The sequence below is a fragment of the Annulohypoxylon maeteangense genome (genome assembly GCF_022496945.1).
Source record: "Annulohypoxylon maeteangense strain CBS 123835 unplaced genomic scaffold GGS22scaffold_1, whole genome shotgun sequence".
NCBI classification, from domain to species: Eukaryota; Fungi; Ascomycota; class Sordariomycetes; order Xylariales; family Hypoxylaceae; genus Annulohypoxylon; species Annulohypoxylon maeteangense.
This window is the reverse complement of record NW_025953248.1, coordinates 3077430-3095117: the sequence shown is the minus strand read 5'-3', so window position 1 is coordinate 3095117 and position 17688 is coordinate 3077430. Positions and strand designations below refer to the sequence as shown.

General features: G+C 47.6%; 6 protein-coding genes across 6 annotated transcripts; 5 read left to right on the top strand and 1 right to left on the bottom strand.

The window, feature by feature from the left end:
- Positions 1-179: 179 nt before the first annotated feature.
- GGS22DRAFT_150763 (uncharacterized protein) lies at positions 180-1859 on the top strand. The gene is made up of 6 exons (XM_047959365.1): positions 180-423; positions 479-616; positions 689-1015; positions 1075-1142; positions 1192-1280; positions 1336-1859. The coding sequence occupies exons 1-6, from the start codon at positions 262-264 to the stop codon at positions 1686-1688; spliced, it is 1137 nt and encodes a 378-aa protein (XP_047824220.1). The 5' UTR covers positions 180-261; the 3' UTR covers positions 1689-1859.
- A 130-nt stretch (positions 1860-1989) lies between these two features.
- GGS22DRAFT_12893 (uncharacterized protein) lies at positions 1990-3091 on the top strand. Its single transcript, XM_047958409.1, has 2 exons — positions 1990-2530; positions 2587-3091. The coding sequence occupies exons 1-2, from the start codon at positions 2066-2068 to the stop codon at positions 2842-2844; spliced, it is 723 nt and encodes a 240-aa protein (XP_047824219.1). The 5' UTR covers positions 1990-2065; the 3' UTR covers positions 2845-3091.
- Positions 3092-3692: 601 nt separating this feature from the next.
- On the top strand, positions 3693-6665 carry GGS22DRAFT_150753 (ATP synthase subunit alpha, mitochondrial). The gene is made up of 7 exons (XM_047959364.1): positions 3693-3889; positions 4116-4273; positions 4459-4515; positions 4569-4689; positions 4752-5217; positions 5487-6007; positions 6064-6665. Exons 1-7 carry the CDS (start codon positions 3818-3820, stop codon positions 6325-6327), a joined length of 1659 nt encoding a protein of 552 aa, XP_047824218.1. The 5' UTR covers positions 3693-3817; the 3' UTR covers positions 6328-6665.
- A 257-nt stretch (positions 6666-6922) lies between these two features.
- GGS22DRAFT_183731 (Ribokinase-like protein) lies at positions 6923-8299 on the top strand (the record flags this gene model as incomplete). The annotated part of the gene is made up of 4 exons (XM_047964119.1): positions 6923-7022; positions 7143-7240; positions 7414-8130; positions 8180-8299. 4 exons carry the CDS (start codon positions 6923-6925, stop codon positions 8297-8299), a joined length of 1035 nt encoding a protein of 344 aa, XP_047824217.1.
- Positions 8300-12926: 4627 nt separating this feature from the next.
- GGS22DRAFT_12828 (uncharacterized protein) lies at positions 12927-15522 on the top strand. Its single transcript, XM_047958394.1, has 2 exons — positions 12927-13218; positions 13283-15522. The coding sequence occupies exon 2, from the start codon at positions 13316-13318 to the stop codon at positions 15227-15229; it is 1914 nt and encodes a 637-aa protein (XP_047824216.1). The 5' UTR covers positions 12927-13218; positions 13283-13315; the 3' UTR covers positions 15230-15522.
- Positions 15523-15600: 78 nt separating this feature from the next.
- On the bottom strand, positions 15601-17008 carry GGS22DRAFT_150736 (uncharacterized protein). Its single transcript, XM_047959363.1, has one exon. The coding sequence runs from the start codon at positions 16830-16832 to the stop codon at positions 15891-15893; it is 942 nt and encodes a 313-aa protein (XP_047824215.1). The 5' UTR covers positions 16833-17008; the 3' UTR covers positions 15601-15890.
- Positions 17009-17688: the final 680 nt, after the last annotated feature.

Below are 17688 nucleotides of genomic sequence, written 5' to 3'. Positions count from 1 at the left end.
GTCATTCAGTAGAGGCCACACAAACATGATCACCGAGAAAGATCTCTACGATCGGTCGCGCCGGCTAGTATGTCTTCGGATAACCGCAGCGAAACGTGTGCACTACCTCGCTAAGTACCTGCCAATGATCAGAAATACATACCGCGCTCACCTTCTTATCGACGAGCTCGTCTCTCATTTAAACATCCAAAGAGCCATGACTCTTCAAAATGCCATTTCCAGATACCATTCCTCCGGCCGCAGAGGTAACTTTACAAAGCTATGTCGATCACATTGAAATATTACTGCAGGCCTATATATATTATTTCTGCTGGCGTTATCCTGTCACTTTTGGACATCATCTCAGTGTTACTTCGGGTTTGGACTCGGAAAAAGCAGCGGCAACGTTTACTAGCTGACGATTGGCTTATGATACCTGCTTCGGTACCTATTCGTTCCCTGTAATTTTTTGATACAGTTAAGCTGACAGATACCTTAGCTGCTCACAACCATAATTGGTGGCTGTTTAGTTTACGGTGTCTCGCAAGAGGCCTTCGGATACCCTACGAAGATCGATCAAAACTTGACTGGGAACCCCCTTGAAATTAGTAGCGAGCAGCTTTCCACGGCCTTCAAGGTAGGTACGCGCTGAAAGAAGGTATCTTTAGGGGGTTAAAGACGGCTAACGACATTGTTCCTATGGTATTAGATCGAGTTTCTTGTCATTTGCATGATTCCGCTAACCTTGGGATGTACTAAGGCATCCTTCCTACTGTTTTATAGGAGAATATTCTCGATCGATCAAACAGTCGATAGGTTCCTTATCTGGTTTATTGTGTTGGTAAGCCTATGGACGGTAGGGTTTTTGTTCACGACGGTGTTCGAGTGCGGCCTAGACTTCTGGGTCCTTTGGGGCACCAATTCGAGCGCTAAGAACATAACATCACACTGTGTAAACACCCAGTATATGTCTCTTATATTCGGAGTGACAGACTTCATCACGGACGTTGTTATAATTGGTATCCCTATTCCCTTAGTAAGTTTTAAGGCACTCGATTGAGACTTACCACGATACGTGTTAATACAAACACCTAGATTTGGCGTTTGAGCTTGTCAGTGAGCAAGAAGATCGCAATTATTAGTGTATTCCTCTTAGGGGGGGTGTAAGTCAACCCTTTGGGTATTGATATAACTACCACTAATATGCGGCAGGACAATTGGAGCATCGTTGGCACGCCTCCTTGTGATAACTAGGGATGTTCACGCAGACGTGACATATAATCCTTACGAAGATCAAATTTGTAAGTTCTCTCGTACTCACGCAATAGTTATGCGTTGCTAATTTTCCTGTTTTAGTGGTGATAACGGAGTATCTCTACTGGGGGATGATTGAATGCAGCATTGGGGTATTCGCCGCCTGCTTGCCAACTTTACGGTACTTGGTTCATAAATTGTCAATACGAACGGTCATCGACAGCACCAGGAGCCTATTCGGCTCGTTTCCATCAGCGCTGCATTACGGTAACAACAGCCAGGAAAATATTTATGCGAATCATTCAGGTAATAGCTCCAGCTATACAAAAACACAAAACAGGCAGAGATTTGCCAACTTACGTACCTATACACGGGCAAATGATGCTTCAGGGGTAACACCCTTACCTAGAACCGAGAGTCATCCTTTGAGATATTATCAAAAGGGGGAAATATAAATAAATCATCTTTTTATTATGACATGGAAACGGGTAATGGTAATATTTAATGACTCAATACCAAAGAATTCTTTGTTATTGAGTCCGAAAGAGAGGGAGGAGGGGGTAGGCCGGGTAGGCTTATTAGAAAATACCAGTTAAATACATAAATAATAAATATTCTTATAGGAGGGTTTAATTCTAACCTCTTTTTTCCTTATCAATGTCTTATCAGCTAATGCCCATGTACATTACTCCTAGAAAACTCTCAACCCGTTTAGCTGAACTGTTGAACAATACTACCACACTCAGCCAAGCACGGCTCTTTCATAATTACCAGCCTACCGGCGCAAGCGTCATCCACTCGAAAATTGGAACGAACGGACACGATTGGGTATATGGTAGACCGTGTTTATACATGGCTTGATGACACTTCTGGATTCTACGGGTTACTCCTTGAGGAAATTTCGAGAAGAAGATACCAAGAACCGGACAAAAAATCAATACGCTTTCTCACGACATGCAATTGGAAGGCCAGCGGGTGCACGAGTCGAATAAGAGAATCAGTTATCGAAATACTGGAATATAAGGTCAATTACACTGTGGGGAAGTTACGGCCCAATCCGTCGAATATAAAAGAGGATCCATGGCTACAGGAAAAATATCAGGAAACTTGGAGGAAGAAACTGCAGCAGAGAAAGGGCGTGGTTCAACCATATAATCGTAACAGCTTCGGGTCAACACGATATAATTTCGAACTGCTCAATAACACGAAACTGCATCGATCGATAGGCCTGCTGCTGGAAGCCGAGCGCCTAAAGATATGGAAGCACACGTTGAAAGCACAGGATCTTTACAATTGGGTAAGTAATACTCCTACACCCAAATCAACATTAGAAAATAATCCACGAGATTCCAGATCAAACATAGGGCAAACCTGTATAGATGGAGTGTGATCGACACGAAGGGCTATCCAAAGACCGCATTCAACCCTTCGAAGTCCACATCCCAACCTTCGACCAGGTCGAGTATACTTAAGCCTTCGTGTACGTCTTGGTCAACGCCTATGAATACACCCAGAGTCCCGTTCGTCACGGTCACCCACCGGTCCGATAAACCCTACAAGCTCAAACCCTACAAGCCTGTAATACCAATGCCCCCTACGCCGCACGAATAATTAGTGTGTGTACTTCTTCTATAACCATCACCACTTCGCCGTCACTCAATATCAAGGGTGGGTTGGTTGATATAATGCATTGTTTAACATTGTATCTCTCCTGGCCGTATTCATGTGCTGTTAGTGTCTAATTTATTTGCCATGCAACCTCTTACATCTTGATAGGGTGAGATACCAATCTTTCCTACCTAGATGATGATTCCACAAGCCTTCGATATGTCCCATAATCTCGGGAGTGGGTGGGAGTCACTCGTTGCCTAGATAAGCTAATGGGAACCTTGAAGAGTTATCATGATCATTATAAAGCTTCGCAAAGATCATTTATGTATTAGAGATCTGCTGAGTTATTACCTGGGCATTTAACGTTGATATGGATACCTTGAATATGACGTTCAAAAGGTTTCTAACTCATTGAGGCTCAAGTCAGATTTGAGGTGTGGAGACTAAGCAATATTTGGCTAGCCTGGCGGTTACATGTTGTGAAATCCGTTAATTACCTAGTAGACGCTGTATAGATGAGAGCAGTTAAAAATACGAAAACAACACTCCCAAACAACCAACCAAGATACATACTTTGACTGTTACGTATTAGACGATAATGTGTTTTGAAGTGCAACGCTGGAAGTTGTGGGTGAGTGGTGAGGGTAATTGAGGTAATTGAAGTAATTGAGAGAAATAATTGTGCCCGCCATATTAAAAGTTCAAGGTTGAACGGAAAAAGCATTGACCAGGCCGATTGGATCTTGGTCGTCGGAACCTTTCGGGGTTAGCTTAGATACCTGGTCCGTGCACGTTTTTCCTTCTTCCCCTTCGCTTTCCGGGCGCCTCAGCACTCCTCTCGAAAAAGTCTCCATTTTCAAACCACATCAAAATACCCATTCCTCCTCCTCAATCTCCTCTCCTCCCAATTGCAATTTTTAATTGCAATTGATTTTCCTTTTACCTCTGGAGGATTAGATATCCCTCTCTAATAATGTTTCGCAACGCCCTCAGACAGTCCACGCGCGCCGTGAGCGCAATTTCTGCCTCGGGCAGAGTCGTTGCGGTACGTTTTAACCTTGATACTCCGATTTCATCCCAATTCCATCGGCGAGGGTGTGCGATCGGTGTTGAAGTATTTTCGAGGCATTTATAAAGCTCAATTGAAGCTTTTTATCCTGATTTAAAGAGAATCTTGAAGCTTGCAGAGCTTGGATGGTAGAGCTGCGGCTACTTGGTCACTTACCGTTGACAATTTCGGACTATCGGCTAACTGGGGTTTTTTTTCTTAGACACGAAATGCCGCACCCGCCGTCTTCAACGTCCAGGCCCGATCCTACGCCGAAGCGAAAGCCACACCCACCGAGGTCTCTTCCATTCTTGAGCAGAGAATTCGTGGTGTATCGGAAGAATCCAGCTTAGCTGAGACTGGCCGTGTTCTTTCTGTCGGGTATGTGTGGAGCCAAGAAAGCGAGATTTTTCAAAATGCAGCCATCTATTCCTACGACACAATTTGTTGTTCGGTCTCTTGCAAACGTGAACAATTCCTCGGAATTTCATTTCTACCGCAAATATCGCATTCATATAATAAATCTCCAGACAATTGAATTACTTTTACTAATTTTAAATCTGTAGTGATGGTATCGCGCGTGTGCACGGTATGGCCAACGTCCAGGCCGAAGAGCTCGTCGAGTAGGTGCATAAATCTCCACAAGCTGCGGAGTACGTCATTAATCGCGATGCAGGTTCGCTTCCGGTGTGAAGGGAATGTGCATGAACTTGGAAGCTGGACAAGTTGGTGTTGTGCTGTTCGGTTCTGACCGTTTGGTCAAGGAGGGCGAGACCGTTAAGCGTACCGGAGAAATCGTGAGTTTGGGTTTACTCTAATATTTAAGCTTAAACCGATCAGCGCCACTAATCATTGTTAGGTCGATGTCCCCGTCGGCCCTGAACTGCTCGGCCGTGTTATCGATGCTCTTGGTAACCCCATCGACGGCAAGGGTCCTATCAACGCCAAGGAGAAGCGCCGAGCTCAGCTTAAGGCTCCTGGTATCTTGCCCCGACAATCCGTCAGAGAGCCCGTGCAGACCGGTCTCAAGTCCGTCGACGCTATGGTTCCCATCGGTCGTGGCCAGCGTGAGTTGATCATCGGCGATCGTCAGACCGGAAAGACTGCCGTCGCTCTCGATGCCATGCTTAACCAAAAACGATGGAATGACGGCAAGGACGAGTCCAAGAAGCTATACTGCATTTACGTTGCTGTTGGTCAGAAGCGATCTACCGTCGCCCAGCTCGTCAAGACTCTCGAGGAGAACGACGCCATGAAATACTCCATCGTTGTTGCTGCCACCGCGTCCGAGGCCGCCCCTATGCAGTACATCGCTCCCTTTACCGGTAAGTCTTCTACTCCCTTTTACTTTGCCCTCTACATTTGCCATTCTTTCCCTCCTTCTACATGTCCGCATACATGTGGCATCATATCCGGGACCTGTTTTCTCTTCTAGACATGGGCAGGTCACACCTGTTATAGATGCGATATACAGACTCGCGTACTTGTTCTCGGGAACCTCCCCGGACATATACCGGACCTCTTTTTTATTTGTCATTTCGCTTCACAACTTCAAGATTTTCCTTCGTACATACTGATCATACGATGATTATAGCGAGTTCCGCGGGTGAATATTTCCGTGACAACGGAAAGCACGCCCTTGTGATCTTCGACGATCTCTCGAAGCAAGCTGTCGCTTACCGTCAAATGTCCCTTCTTTTGCGTCGTCCCCCCGGACGTGAGGCTTACCCCGGTGATGTTTTCTACCTCCACTCTCGTCTGTTGGAGCGTGCTGCGAAGATGAACAACAAGCTCGGCGGTGGTTCCATGACTGCCCTGCCCATCATCGAGACCCAGGGTGGTGATGTGTCTGCTTACATTCCTACCAACGTCATTTCCATTACCGACGGCCAAATCTTCTTGGAGGCTGAACTATTCTACAAGGGTATTCGACCTGCCATCAACGTCGGTCTTTCCGTGTCTCGTGTCGGTTCCGCTGCTCAGCTTAAGGCCATGAAGCAAGTCGCTGGTTCGCTCAAGCTTTTCTTGGCCCAGTACCGTGAAGTTGCCGCTTTCGCCCAGTTCGGTTCCGATTTGGATGCCGCCACCAAGCAGACCCTCAACCGTGGTGAACGCGTAAGTATTGACTCGTTCGGTTGAATATGAATATGTACTAAATAAGCTATCTACAGTTGACCGAGCTTCTCAAGCAGAAGCAATACTCTCCTATGGCTGTCAACGAGATGGTTCCCCTAATCTTCGCCGGTGTCAACGGTTTCCTCGACCAAGTCCCCGTCAACAAGATTCTGCAATGGGAGTCAGACTTCCTAGCTCACCTGAAGACGAACGAGTCTGATCTGCTCGCTACGATCGACAAGGAGGGTGCGCTCAGCAAGGATCTTGAGCAAAGGTTGCGGGATATTGTCTCCAACTTCACCAAGAGCTTCATCTCCTAAACGCATCACAAAAGGCATCAAACGGGGGGACTGTTTATACCTTAAGGGCCTATGATGGTAGATCATATTTTGTTTAGAGAGGTACATGGCGGTAAGGGTGCTGATTAGTGAGGAGAACGACGGGTTTGAGACGGAAGCACTCCAATTCTGACCCTTGTAAAATAGAGCCCAAAACTCAAGAGCACTCGATTCTTTTTGTCCATATTGTGTAGTAGCTCCGTCTTATCGTGTAAATGCGTGCCGTAATTTTACCATGAGGTAGGATTAAGATTTGAAGGAGCAATCGGCTACGTTATTGGATGTGTGTTTTTGATGACATCATATTCAATATATCGAACGACTTTCAACAATTCTCCAACCTATATCCAAATCAACCATAAACGTACTACCTTTCAACTTCTTGTCGTTTAAGCTACCTCCTAGATATCCAATTTCAATCCTCAATCATAACCATTAATTCTTACTGTCCCTGTGTGAATTGTCATAGCTCCATCCCACCTCATTATTCGCTTCCGTTACCCCGCGATCTGACCGGGATCTCGCATAATTCCGATCTTCGAGTAGTTTTTTTTTCACCCTACGAAAGAGGGGAGACATGAGCTCCGACGTCGCCGACATGTTGTCGCCGGCTACGAGGGAAATACTGGGTAAGGTACGGCAGATCGTGCCGCCTATGCTGGAGAAGTTTCATAAAGGTGCGTCTTTTTCTTTGCCCTTTCTCTAGATTCCACGCAGGTCGAGATAGTAGTGGGAGCTAGGTCGAGCCCGGGAGCTTTAGGGAACAGGCAAGAGGCTGATTGAATACGACATTCCAGGTCAATTGGGCCGCGTGGCTGTTATCGGAGGCAGCGAGGACTACACTGGCGCCCCGTACTTCTCGGCGATGGCGAGCGCGCGGCTGGGCTGCGATATGGTGCGTTGTCCATGCCTACCTGCAAATACCCAGTTCCACTACGCGATGTCCAACTAGCTAGCTCTATCACGAGCTATGCGTTCTACTCAACTCTACCTAGTACCCTCCACATCCAGTCATAAGCTACTGGACATCAAGCAATAACAAGACTAACACTCGCTCTACCCTCACAGTCCCACGTAATCTGCACCCCCGCCGCCGCCGCGGTCATCAAGACCTACAGCCCGAACCTCATGGTGCACCCACTAATGCGGCAATCGCCCTCGCCGCACCACCAACATTCCTCACCTAATTCCCCATACGACTCCGACCCCGTGCATATATCCGGGAAGATCATTGATTTACTCCCTCGTCTGCACGTCCTTGTCGTCGGACCGGGCCTCGGTCGCGATCCGCTGATGCAGGAGACCTGCGCACGGGTTCTGGCCGCGGCGCGCGAGCGGAAGATGCCTGTGGTTCTGGACGCGGATGCGCTGGCGCTGGTGACGAAGGCGCCGGAGCTGGTGCATGGGTGGCGGGAGGTCGTGCTCACGCCGAACGTAGTCGAGTTTGCGCGGCTGTGGAAGGGGGTTAAGGGCTCAGGAGACGACGGTTCCGAGGGCTCGGACCCCTCGCATAAAGTGCAGGCTTTGTCGCGGGCGTTGGGCGGGGTGACGATTGTGCAGAAGGGCGGGAGGGATCTGGTATCGAATGGGGAGGTGACGATGACGGTGGATGTGGAGGGTGGGCTGAAGAGGAGCGGCGGACAGGGCGATACCCTGACGGGGAGTATTGCGACGATGTTGGCGTGGCGGAAGGCTTACCTGGATGAGATCTGGGACCACGACGGGAAGCTCGGGGAGGAGGAGACGCTGGGGTTGGCGGCGTTTGGGGGTGCGGCTATTACGAGGGTGAGTTCGATGGGAGATGTAAGGGCGCGCTTGCTAACCCGTGTTATAGGAGTGTTCGCGCCTCGCGTTTGAGAAGAGGGGGAGGAGTTTGCAGGCTAGTGATCTTACGGACGAGGTCTATACCGCGTTTTTGAACTTGATAGGCGAAGTTACTGGGAAGCAAGGGTGAGTATGTTCCGATTGTACGTGGTAAGGTTTGTGATGTATCATAGTATTGACGAGCTACAGTTAATAGAGCGGGTTTTAGTCACAGTATAGCGACCCACCCTAAGTTGTGAGGGAAAATCCAGTGTGGGCGGGTTCATAATTACGAGGTCATTCTACAGAGTACTCGATTGAGTCTACATGATTATCTGTTATTTAGCTGCTATGGCTTCATGAGCTCATTTAATGAGGCGCACGAGAAATCAACTTGTACCTGAATTTTTCTCAGCTGAAAAACCAATGACGAGAGGCGATTATGAATTCAATAGTCTTTGCTTGCCGTGCAGATCGGCGACGAGTCGTACACGTTAAAGAATGCCGTGTAATCTCACATGCATCATAGCGGATTATCAATAGAACGATTCGCAAAACGGCGTTGCAGAATTGGAATTCTCCAATACGCGAGCGTGAAATCGAAAGACAACCAAATGCTTAATCTAAGTTAGAGGCGACAGCGAAATATGTGCATAGCCATGGCGTATATCGTTACCTTAATTGGGGCCTCTGTGACCTTCCTCATGAGTGTGTGTTGTTAAATAGATGAATGTTTATTAATGAGACTGGTGCTCGCCGCTCGTAGCACTAGATTCAGAAGGTCGAGTTGAGCCATGTAGAGTCATGCCGTGTAATACAGGCTGCTGTGCTTGCGTACAGTTGTGACGGCTTCAAGTTTCGGAGATTGGTTGATTTCCACACGTTCCTGCTGTGAGTTGAGAAAACAACCCTATTCGGAGGAATTTCCACAAGCGTTGTGTTCTCTCTCGATTCGACAAATACTGCATAGAGATTGAGAAGTGGTTCGCTAGAGCAGAGTGGGCTTTGCGGAGAATTGACCCCTTTACGTGATCCGGGTTATTCGGATAGAATCTGGGGTATGAGGGTTCGATAATGGGTCGATCTCAAGGCTAAAGGAGGAACATCCGAGATCAAAGCCATCAAAACCAGAACGGTGCCGTCCAATCGATGTCGAAGATCGAGCACCTCGGCACCACTGTCACGGAATATTGCATTGGCGGCGAAAGCAGCCGAACAGGGGCACGTCAGAGCTAGAAATCTCTCGGATCTGAACCTTTCGGGCGCAACCGTAAAAGAGTTCAGTGGCCGGGCCCTGTCGCTTCTATTCGAGACTCATTGGTCCTCGAGAAGCAGGCTACCGTGCACCGAGACATATAACCCGGAGGTGTACGACGCGAGCTGGCGAGGAAGATATGAGCCTCTTTCCCTTCAAGCGTGATGCCATATCCGCCACGGCATATTTAGGAAAGCCGCCTCAGCACTAGTCAACGCCGCCCCTCTCATACGAGCCACGAAGTCAGCCGGTTTATTTAACTATCTGAGAGAGGTGAGATCTAATTGGGGCAATTTAGTTCACGGCAAAGCCCTTTAACTTAAATAGACTGGATGCAACCCACCGAAGCAATATGTAGAACGCCAGGGCGTTCAGAAACGGTGCCGAAGCTCACGGAGGCTGATGGACGCGTCGCAATATGCAGGATGGGCTAGATCTGTAGCGTCGACGGAGGAGAATGGAGATCTGGAAAGTTATGAATAGCAGGCCTCCGGACACAGGATGACGCACTCCGCCGAAGACAATATGCTAACTCTCATGAACTAGAAGGATCCGTCCAAATAAGCAATTCTAGTAGTTCATGCGGTAATGCAAATCTTCGTAATCAGATTATGCGGCTAGTCCTCAGAGACAGCGATATCCATTCCCGATGAGGCAGTAGACCCTAGGCTATTGTGAACTTGCCTTAGTGCATGCAGTTTGGTAGAGGGTCGTAGCAAGACTGGGCGTAATTGGGCAATATAGACCCCTATAAAATTATAGCTGACAGATCATAAACATCAGCTCATATAGACCCGATAGACTGGGACGTATATATGCCAAGATCAGATCTTGACAAATCTCGAGGGGTGACGGATGCTATGCTATTGCAGAGTGACATGTTATTGCAGATTACCTCGTTTAGGTATATCGTGTCCCGATAGGATATGATAGGATATCGGGGGAAGGGGGGACGCCTAGAATGGCGTCTGTATCCTTCCGACCCAAGGCTCGGGGCTTAATTGCTCTTCCTATAGTTTGCGTCGTCTTTGTGATGGAAGCGGCATATTGCGGTGCTGGGAAGCACGACCTATCCGCCTACGCATACGCGGTATTTACTTACTAGGCTGGCAGGATATCATAGATGTCCTTCAGAGTCTCTTTGCCCTCTGACATACCTACCTACCTAGGTACTCAGCTAGGCGTATTCGACTAGAAGTATTTTTGTTTTTTTCTTTTCAGGCCAATGGAAATACAACTCGCGAACTCCGAAGCGAAGCTGAATTTGAAAAAGAACAAAAAAGAAAAGAGGAGGGGCATGTCGATATCCGAAGGCTGTAGATCGGGAGAGAGACGAGGAAGTGGATCTTCATTATTGAGACAGTAACTTGAAAATGGACGTTTTACTCCGAAGAGTTACAAATAATGTTTCCACAGCTCAATTAGCACAATAGATAACTCAATATTTGATGTCCAAAGGAAGATAGAAGTGTGAGGATTCGTTCAACGTTGGAATTGCAATTCTTCGTGATACTTGAAGAGAGTAAAAGTTGATTACCTACATCGGTAGCACCTGTAAATTGCAAATTTGTAGCTCATGTTGAATGTTACTGCCGTCGAAAATGTACCTAGTCAATTGCACTAATGATTGAACTAGGTTTAGCGTGTTTCAACGCCAAGATTGGGGGTTTCCACCAGCCCAAATAGGGACATTGTATTGTACCTGTATTTGTCCAACTTCAACCCCACGCTTTAAGGAGACAATCATCTATTGCTTTTACACAACCGACGACGTTGTAAGCTCCCTTGCGCCCCTTACGCCAGTAGACCTACCGACATTTCCGCCCGATACCCCTAAACCATCGAGAGGGAGTGATCTTACTTCTCAAGTGGGACGACGGGAGCAGCCACCGCTTGTAATACGCTACAGCAGCCGAGGCTTTGTAGCTTCGATATGGCATTCTCGGTAGCGTACCGAGCTTCGAGTCTTTCATTTTTCAAATAAGGGATAAGAGGCCGGTCGGTTTCTTAGCTTCTACAGTAGTATCCATCTGGCTATTGTTCCTATCGTATCCATTGTGTCTTACACAACCTACTATGCTAATGCTGCTGTGGGGAAGGTTAAAAGACTTTCCAATGGCCAAAGTCAATAGAGGCCAAAAGCCGTTGTGGGCGATCCAAACCCCAATCCTGGGACTCGGGTACCGTAACTGCCGCATCGCACCCAGCAGACCCAGTTAGAAAGCGCTATGTGCCCAATAGACCTGTTCTATTTCGAAGGCAAGCTACATTAAGAGCAGATAGTCAGGTACTATGCATATGCGCATATATCGTACTTGCATGATGGATAGGAAGCACACCAGATCTCGAAATTTGAACGCTGATACTGAGTACAAGATTATTGTACACGGAGGAGGCGGAGGACTCGAGGTGCTCGGGTCTTATCCGTTTCTTCAAGGTTCCCCTCCTATCCCATACATGTATTTTCCGATTTGTTCTCAGAAAGGAAGACTGTCTCGAATTGAGTATATCACCGTGCTTGGCTGTGACTGCCCTCTTGAAGAATGTATCTAAGTATCTTCTCTAACTAAGAAGTGTGAGATGGTATGGGGTGGCAAGTTCGATTGCGGATTCTGCTGGAAGGTACGGAATCCCAGCCAACCAGCCTACATTCCTAAACTGGTGGTATACCAGCCATGTTGGCCAATGGGGTCGGATGGTTGGATCGCGACTGCTTTGATACAAAGTACCTAGGTATTAAACGACTAGCCCCGAATCCTCTCTCTCATCCCATCACAACCCTTCTTCATCATCACTTTACAGTACTCGACATTTCGAAACTTCGGATGAACTGAGACTTGAGAGCCTGTTTCCTGTATCATTTGCCACTCTGGAGCTAGCTAGATGGCTAGGTGACTCGATTGCTCACCAAGCTAACATGACGCACAGTATTACACATACAAGCCCACTGCCACTCGCTCTTCTACAAATCTGATATTTCCTGAGATCGAACGATCCTCATATCGAGTCGTAAGTCTGCATACCAAACATTTCTTCACTCAGAGTTATCTTCCTTGTTTGTTTAACCCCAAACACCATAAACCGCTTCGGCATACCAGTCACTAGTAATATCTACTAATCAAATCCCGCATCAATCTATTCGACATCGTGCCCTGTCACTCTTCTTTCTAATATTATCACTTGCTTTATTCAAGAACTACGCCCTCACTTGTACCCAAGCTAATGTTTCCCAGCATTGAACTGCCCCAGACGCCACCGTGATCTAGTCTTAGTTTTCAAGACCCATCCCTGTGTCCAGCACCCCGGCCGCGGTTGAGACATTGCGACCTCCTTTCTGGGCCATCTACCGTCTCATAGGTGAAAAATCGTACAGGTGTTAAGAAGAAGTACTCAGCACTAGGGGCATTGGCAACACAGCATCTGCTTGTGACATCTTCTTCCTCTTATCTCTGACCCTCGAATTTATTCGGTGCCCCTCGAACCTGCCCGCTGTACTCTCTAACACCGCAAATCTGTCTGTCGGCTGTGCGATGCCACTATATCAAACCTCGCGATATTTACTTTATCGTCTACGGCTCGACTCGTAACACCTACAGGTCCTTCTCGTCTACACTTCAGCGTGTCGCGAATTGGTCTTTAATATTACTCATTTGAGTTCCCTAGTCAGCGACTAGGAGTCAGGGAGACTCACAAATTGGTCTGGTGTACGAATCTTTCCCGGCTCACGGTCTTTCGACATTGTTCCGGGGAAGCCCCGCTGGCAAAAAAATACGATTGCTATATTATAAGCTGTTCTTATCCTAACTACGCACCAGGTAAGCCTTTTCATACCATTAATCCACAATGTAGTAGTGTTTATCGATTGACAAAATGGCAAAGGAACAACCAAGAAATTTAAATCTAGCAGCAAAAATGGTTAACAGATTGGAGAAGCTGGAAAGATTCTTCGGTGGTTCTAGGAAACGGGATAAAGACAGAGAGGCAAAAAACAGGGAACTTTCAGTTGTGTCGACCCTTGATAATCAACATTTTCCATCACCATCGTTTATGAATCCGACGTCGATACACATGAAGCCTCGGGAGGAACCCATCTCATGGTCTAGAGAAGCTAAAGAACGCTCTCATAGCTTGCCCGGCCCGCATGGAAATCGGAAAAGACGTTCTTCAATCGGCTCTATCGGTGATATCTTGAATCACCGATACCACCCTAGCGACCCGATACATTCGCTCTCGCCATCTGCTATGAAGGTCGGCAGTCCTCTTGGGACCCCGAGGCTATCCCGATTCAGGTTCCCAGAGGCCCTTACCATGGACGAAAAGGGAATTACAGCCAGAGAACGTACCGCCAAAGATTCTCAAGAAGAGAGTATATTGAATTGGTATCCTCAACGCGTATCTTCACTGTTTAACAATCTAGGTCTGGATACCTCTATTGACGATCGCATCGCCAAGTTACCCGCAACCAACGGGGGGCTATCAGTTTCTAAGCCACCATCGCCAACCTTGTCTACGCCACCCTCACCCCGAACGAGGATCGACACGACCGATGTACCACCCAGACAGTCTTCTCGGAAACCAAGCAAAGCATTGGTTAATGAATTCTCTTTACCACCCAGGACTCCTCCGCCGCCATTTCCAGTCCCCATTCCTGACTCTCCACCGGCTTCAGACAGCGAGGATGAATGTTCGCATGCTTTACACGACCGGTTAGTGCCAGTTAAAGCTCTTGCCTCGCCTATTCGGATTACACCACAGCCATCACTTGACTTCAATTCTCGACACAGTTCGGAAATATCACGCCCCACCAGGGAATCGTGGGGCGCTAGGTCGCAAGATCCCGTGCCTTTGGCCAACACCACGTTTGATGAAAGCGCATTTATGATTCGATCACGGTTCGTGCGAAAAACCGGGAGTTTGGACTCGCTATCGACCATTACTAAATATAGACCGATCGAACGCGATCTTAAGGAGCCTACGCTTGATGACTTCTATCACCTCGACGATGATGATGTTTTAGAGCGCCGACCTGCCACGCCTAAATCAGAAAGCGAAGTTGAAATACCACCAACACCACCTCCTAAAGATTCCCCAAAAACTCCAATCGGCAGAAGTCGCTCTACTCGACATATGCCAATTGCGCCCACATTTGCGATCAATTCCTCGTCCGGAGAGCTCACTCCGCCTCGTACACCAACCGATTCGCAGTTCCTTACGTTGGCTTATTCGCCCACTAACGCCTCTGGTGCATTAGGCGCAATGTGGGCAGCTAGCATTGCCAGTACCTACAACTTTGACTTGGTTTACATTATCAGTCTCTGGCCAAAGGCAGAGGGAGACAGCTCGGATCCATCACGGCGATCAACATCTACCGATCGCCGACCCCAGTCTCAGGATAGAGATCATGCTGCAGCCAGATGCTCTATTGTCGCGAATCCAAAGTCTGAAGTAACTGGTCGGATACTTGCCGCGTATGGTCTGAATCAATTCGGGTCGCCTTTTCGAATCCACGCCCAGTTCCATAAAAAGATGCTTGGGTTCAAGGGTTGGAAAGAGTACCGTGATGAGCTTGCATCCCCAGGAATGATATCACGAGGGTGGACATGCTCTTTCTACAGTGATCATATCACGACAGCACCGAACGAGATAGGCGACAGCCATATAATACAAAATGGGATTGCGAATCGAGGAATAGTGTTCGCCGCCTATACTAGAAAGACGACCAAGTCGGCGATTCCTGTGATATCAACGCCGAAACAGACGGCAATACTCGGAAAGCTGTTCTACGATGCACAGACGCTTGTTGACGCTCTAGTCCATGGCGCCTAGTCTTGAAGCATCATTACAAAGTTCTTACATGAATATTACATATCAACTGGGGGAACACAACGAGCTAGCATAGGTCTCACTTTGAAGAGGACAGCATATTGTTAAGCATGTACCAAATGAGTTGCGATGAGTTACGATGATGGCAGAGCATGGCATTCGTTACTATTTGATACCCCGAAACTTGTTCATGGCGGCCACGGTCATTTAAACAAAAGTGTACCCATTGGGTTGAGACACCTCAACAAACGGGTTATTTCTACAAATGAAATGTATCATAAGTTATTTTAAGTACCGAAACCAATATCACAAATACCTGATGACATTTAGCGATCTTGGCCATTTGAAATCACATGTCGTCCATGAATCGTATTTCCAACGTTGTAATTTCCTAGGTATTTAATGATGTTCACCGGGTTATACGGCAACCTCTCCCGCTGTGCAAAAGCCCCTCGTATTCCCCCCTTTTGAAGGGATGCGATCCTTCCCTTTCCTATGATCCACCCCCAAACTGACTTAATACTAGGTAGACTCTCAACATGATTCATTATTACAATTCCCGTCCAATAACTCCGCCATAATGCTAGATACCTAGGGTCGTCAATTGGGTATATCCTTCCATAAACATAACTTTTTCCCCATGAACATCCAAAAACCGAAAAAATCACCTCGGCAGATCCCTCCAATTCCCACGAACAGACATCGCACCAAACCACCCATAATCATCACCTCTCCGCTGCCTCGAATTCAACAACTTCATCACAACCTCCATCGCCTCCTCCTGTTTCCGCGCCTTCTCCTCCTCCAACTTCCTCATCTTCTTCTCTCGCGCCTTCGCCGCTTTCTCCGCTTTCTCCCGCGCCTTTCCCTGCGAGTTCCGGATCTGCCGCAGTCGGTACCGCATCTCGACTCGCTCGATCCGGGAGAACAGGCGTATGGACCGCAGCATTGAGCCTTGGGTCTCGTTTAGTCGCTGGTGCTTTGCGAGCACGAGTTTGGCCACGAGGAGTTGTTGCCAGAGGTCCCGCTCGCCGTCGCATGTCCAGTAGTGTGTGTTGCGGCTTGCGTATCGGCATTCTTCGTCGGTTTGTTTCAGGAGCGCGGGGATCTGGCTTGGGGAGGGGATCGTGGTAAGGTCTGTTGGCCCTTGTTGACCCGGTTGCGATGGGGCTTGCCGGTTGCTGCGCGCGGCGTGCGTGCGCTGGAACTCTGCGCCATGCGCTGGGTTTGGCGGTTTGCGGTCAAGGGACTGGCGGGGGGTTGTGGTGGGACCACTGTTCACCTTCTTGGTGTTGTGGCTTAGGTTTAGCTGGGCCATGGCTTCGTTCATCCCTTTCTTGTGGGATGTAGACCCGAAGATAGGAGGTTTGGCGGGAGGCTTGGCGGAGGAGCGACTGGCATCTGCTTGCGGAGTGTCGTTGCCGCGCCGCGCCGGTGGACGAGATATAGAACGGGGAATTTTGGGGTTTCCATGTTGGAACATCTCCTCCTCAGTCATTATACGGCCGTTGAGCATAAGTATCGGTATAGTTTGGGTTGGTCTAGTGCTCGTCCCCGTCGCTGGCCGCGACAGCGACGTTCTTGATACTGCTGAGTCTCGCGACATTATGCAAAGATGTGATAAGGCCAAGCAGTTGATATAAACACGCCGTAGTTCTAATGTATGTACACCTTGTTGGAAAGCGACTAGGGGTGGATTTCTCTGCTAGCTGAAGTCGAGATATTCGTAGAGGTAAAGATGAAAGATGAAAAAGACGTAATTTGAATAGAAAATTATGATTAAGGATTTGCTGTTGCTAGGAAAATTTACTCGTGTCTGTATTTATGTGGGCGGTCAACGTTCCTGCGAGGAGCGCACTTTATAAATTGTATTGCACCTGAATGTGTGCCATTGCTGAGGCGTACCGATATGGATATTATATCTCACACTATTTTCCCGACTAGCGAGATATGTTTAAGCATGTAAAGCTTCATAGTTAATTCTTTATAAAAGATGCCAGAGATGTGTATTCCAATCTACAAGGTTTCCTAGATGTTTACGGATAAAGTAAGCGCGTAAGATTGTTGAAGATGTGTAAACGAGACGAATATAAGATACGATAGATTATATATAAATACTAGTTACTGGTACATACGTCATCGAGAGTTACTGTCCTAGTATTGACGGGATAATAAGTAGCAAAGTTGCGCAGTAATAAAACTCAACGCCATGGCGCATACTAAACCCTGCCGTGTCTCCTGGGGCTACTGTGCGACTATGCTACGCCTTGTAAGAACTACTTAAAGCCTAGTGGGGGCTATTTAGGTCCGAGCAAGTTAGATACTATGTAAATATTCTATGACTTCCTACTACTAGAAAGTCAGTGAAAAGAAACTAAATGAAGATTGGGATTATGGAGCATAAATATGATAGAATTATAATTCGCTAGGTAACTTAGTAGTTTGCATTACACAACTTAACC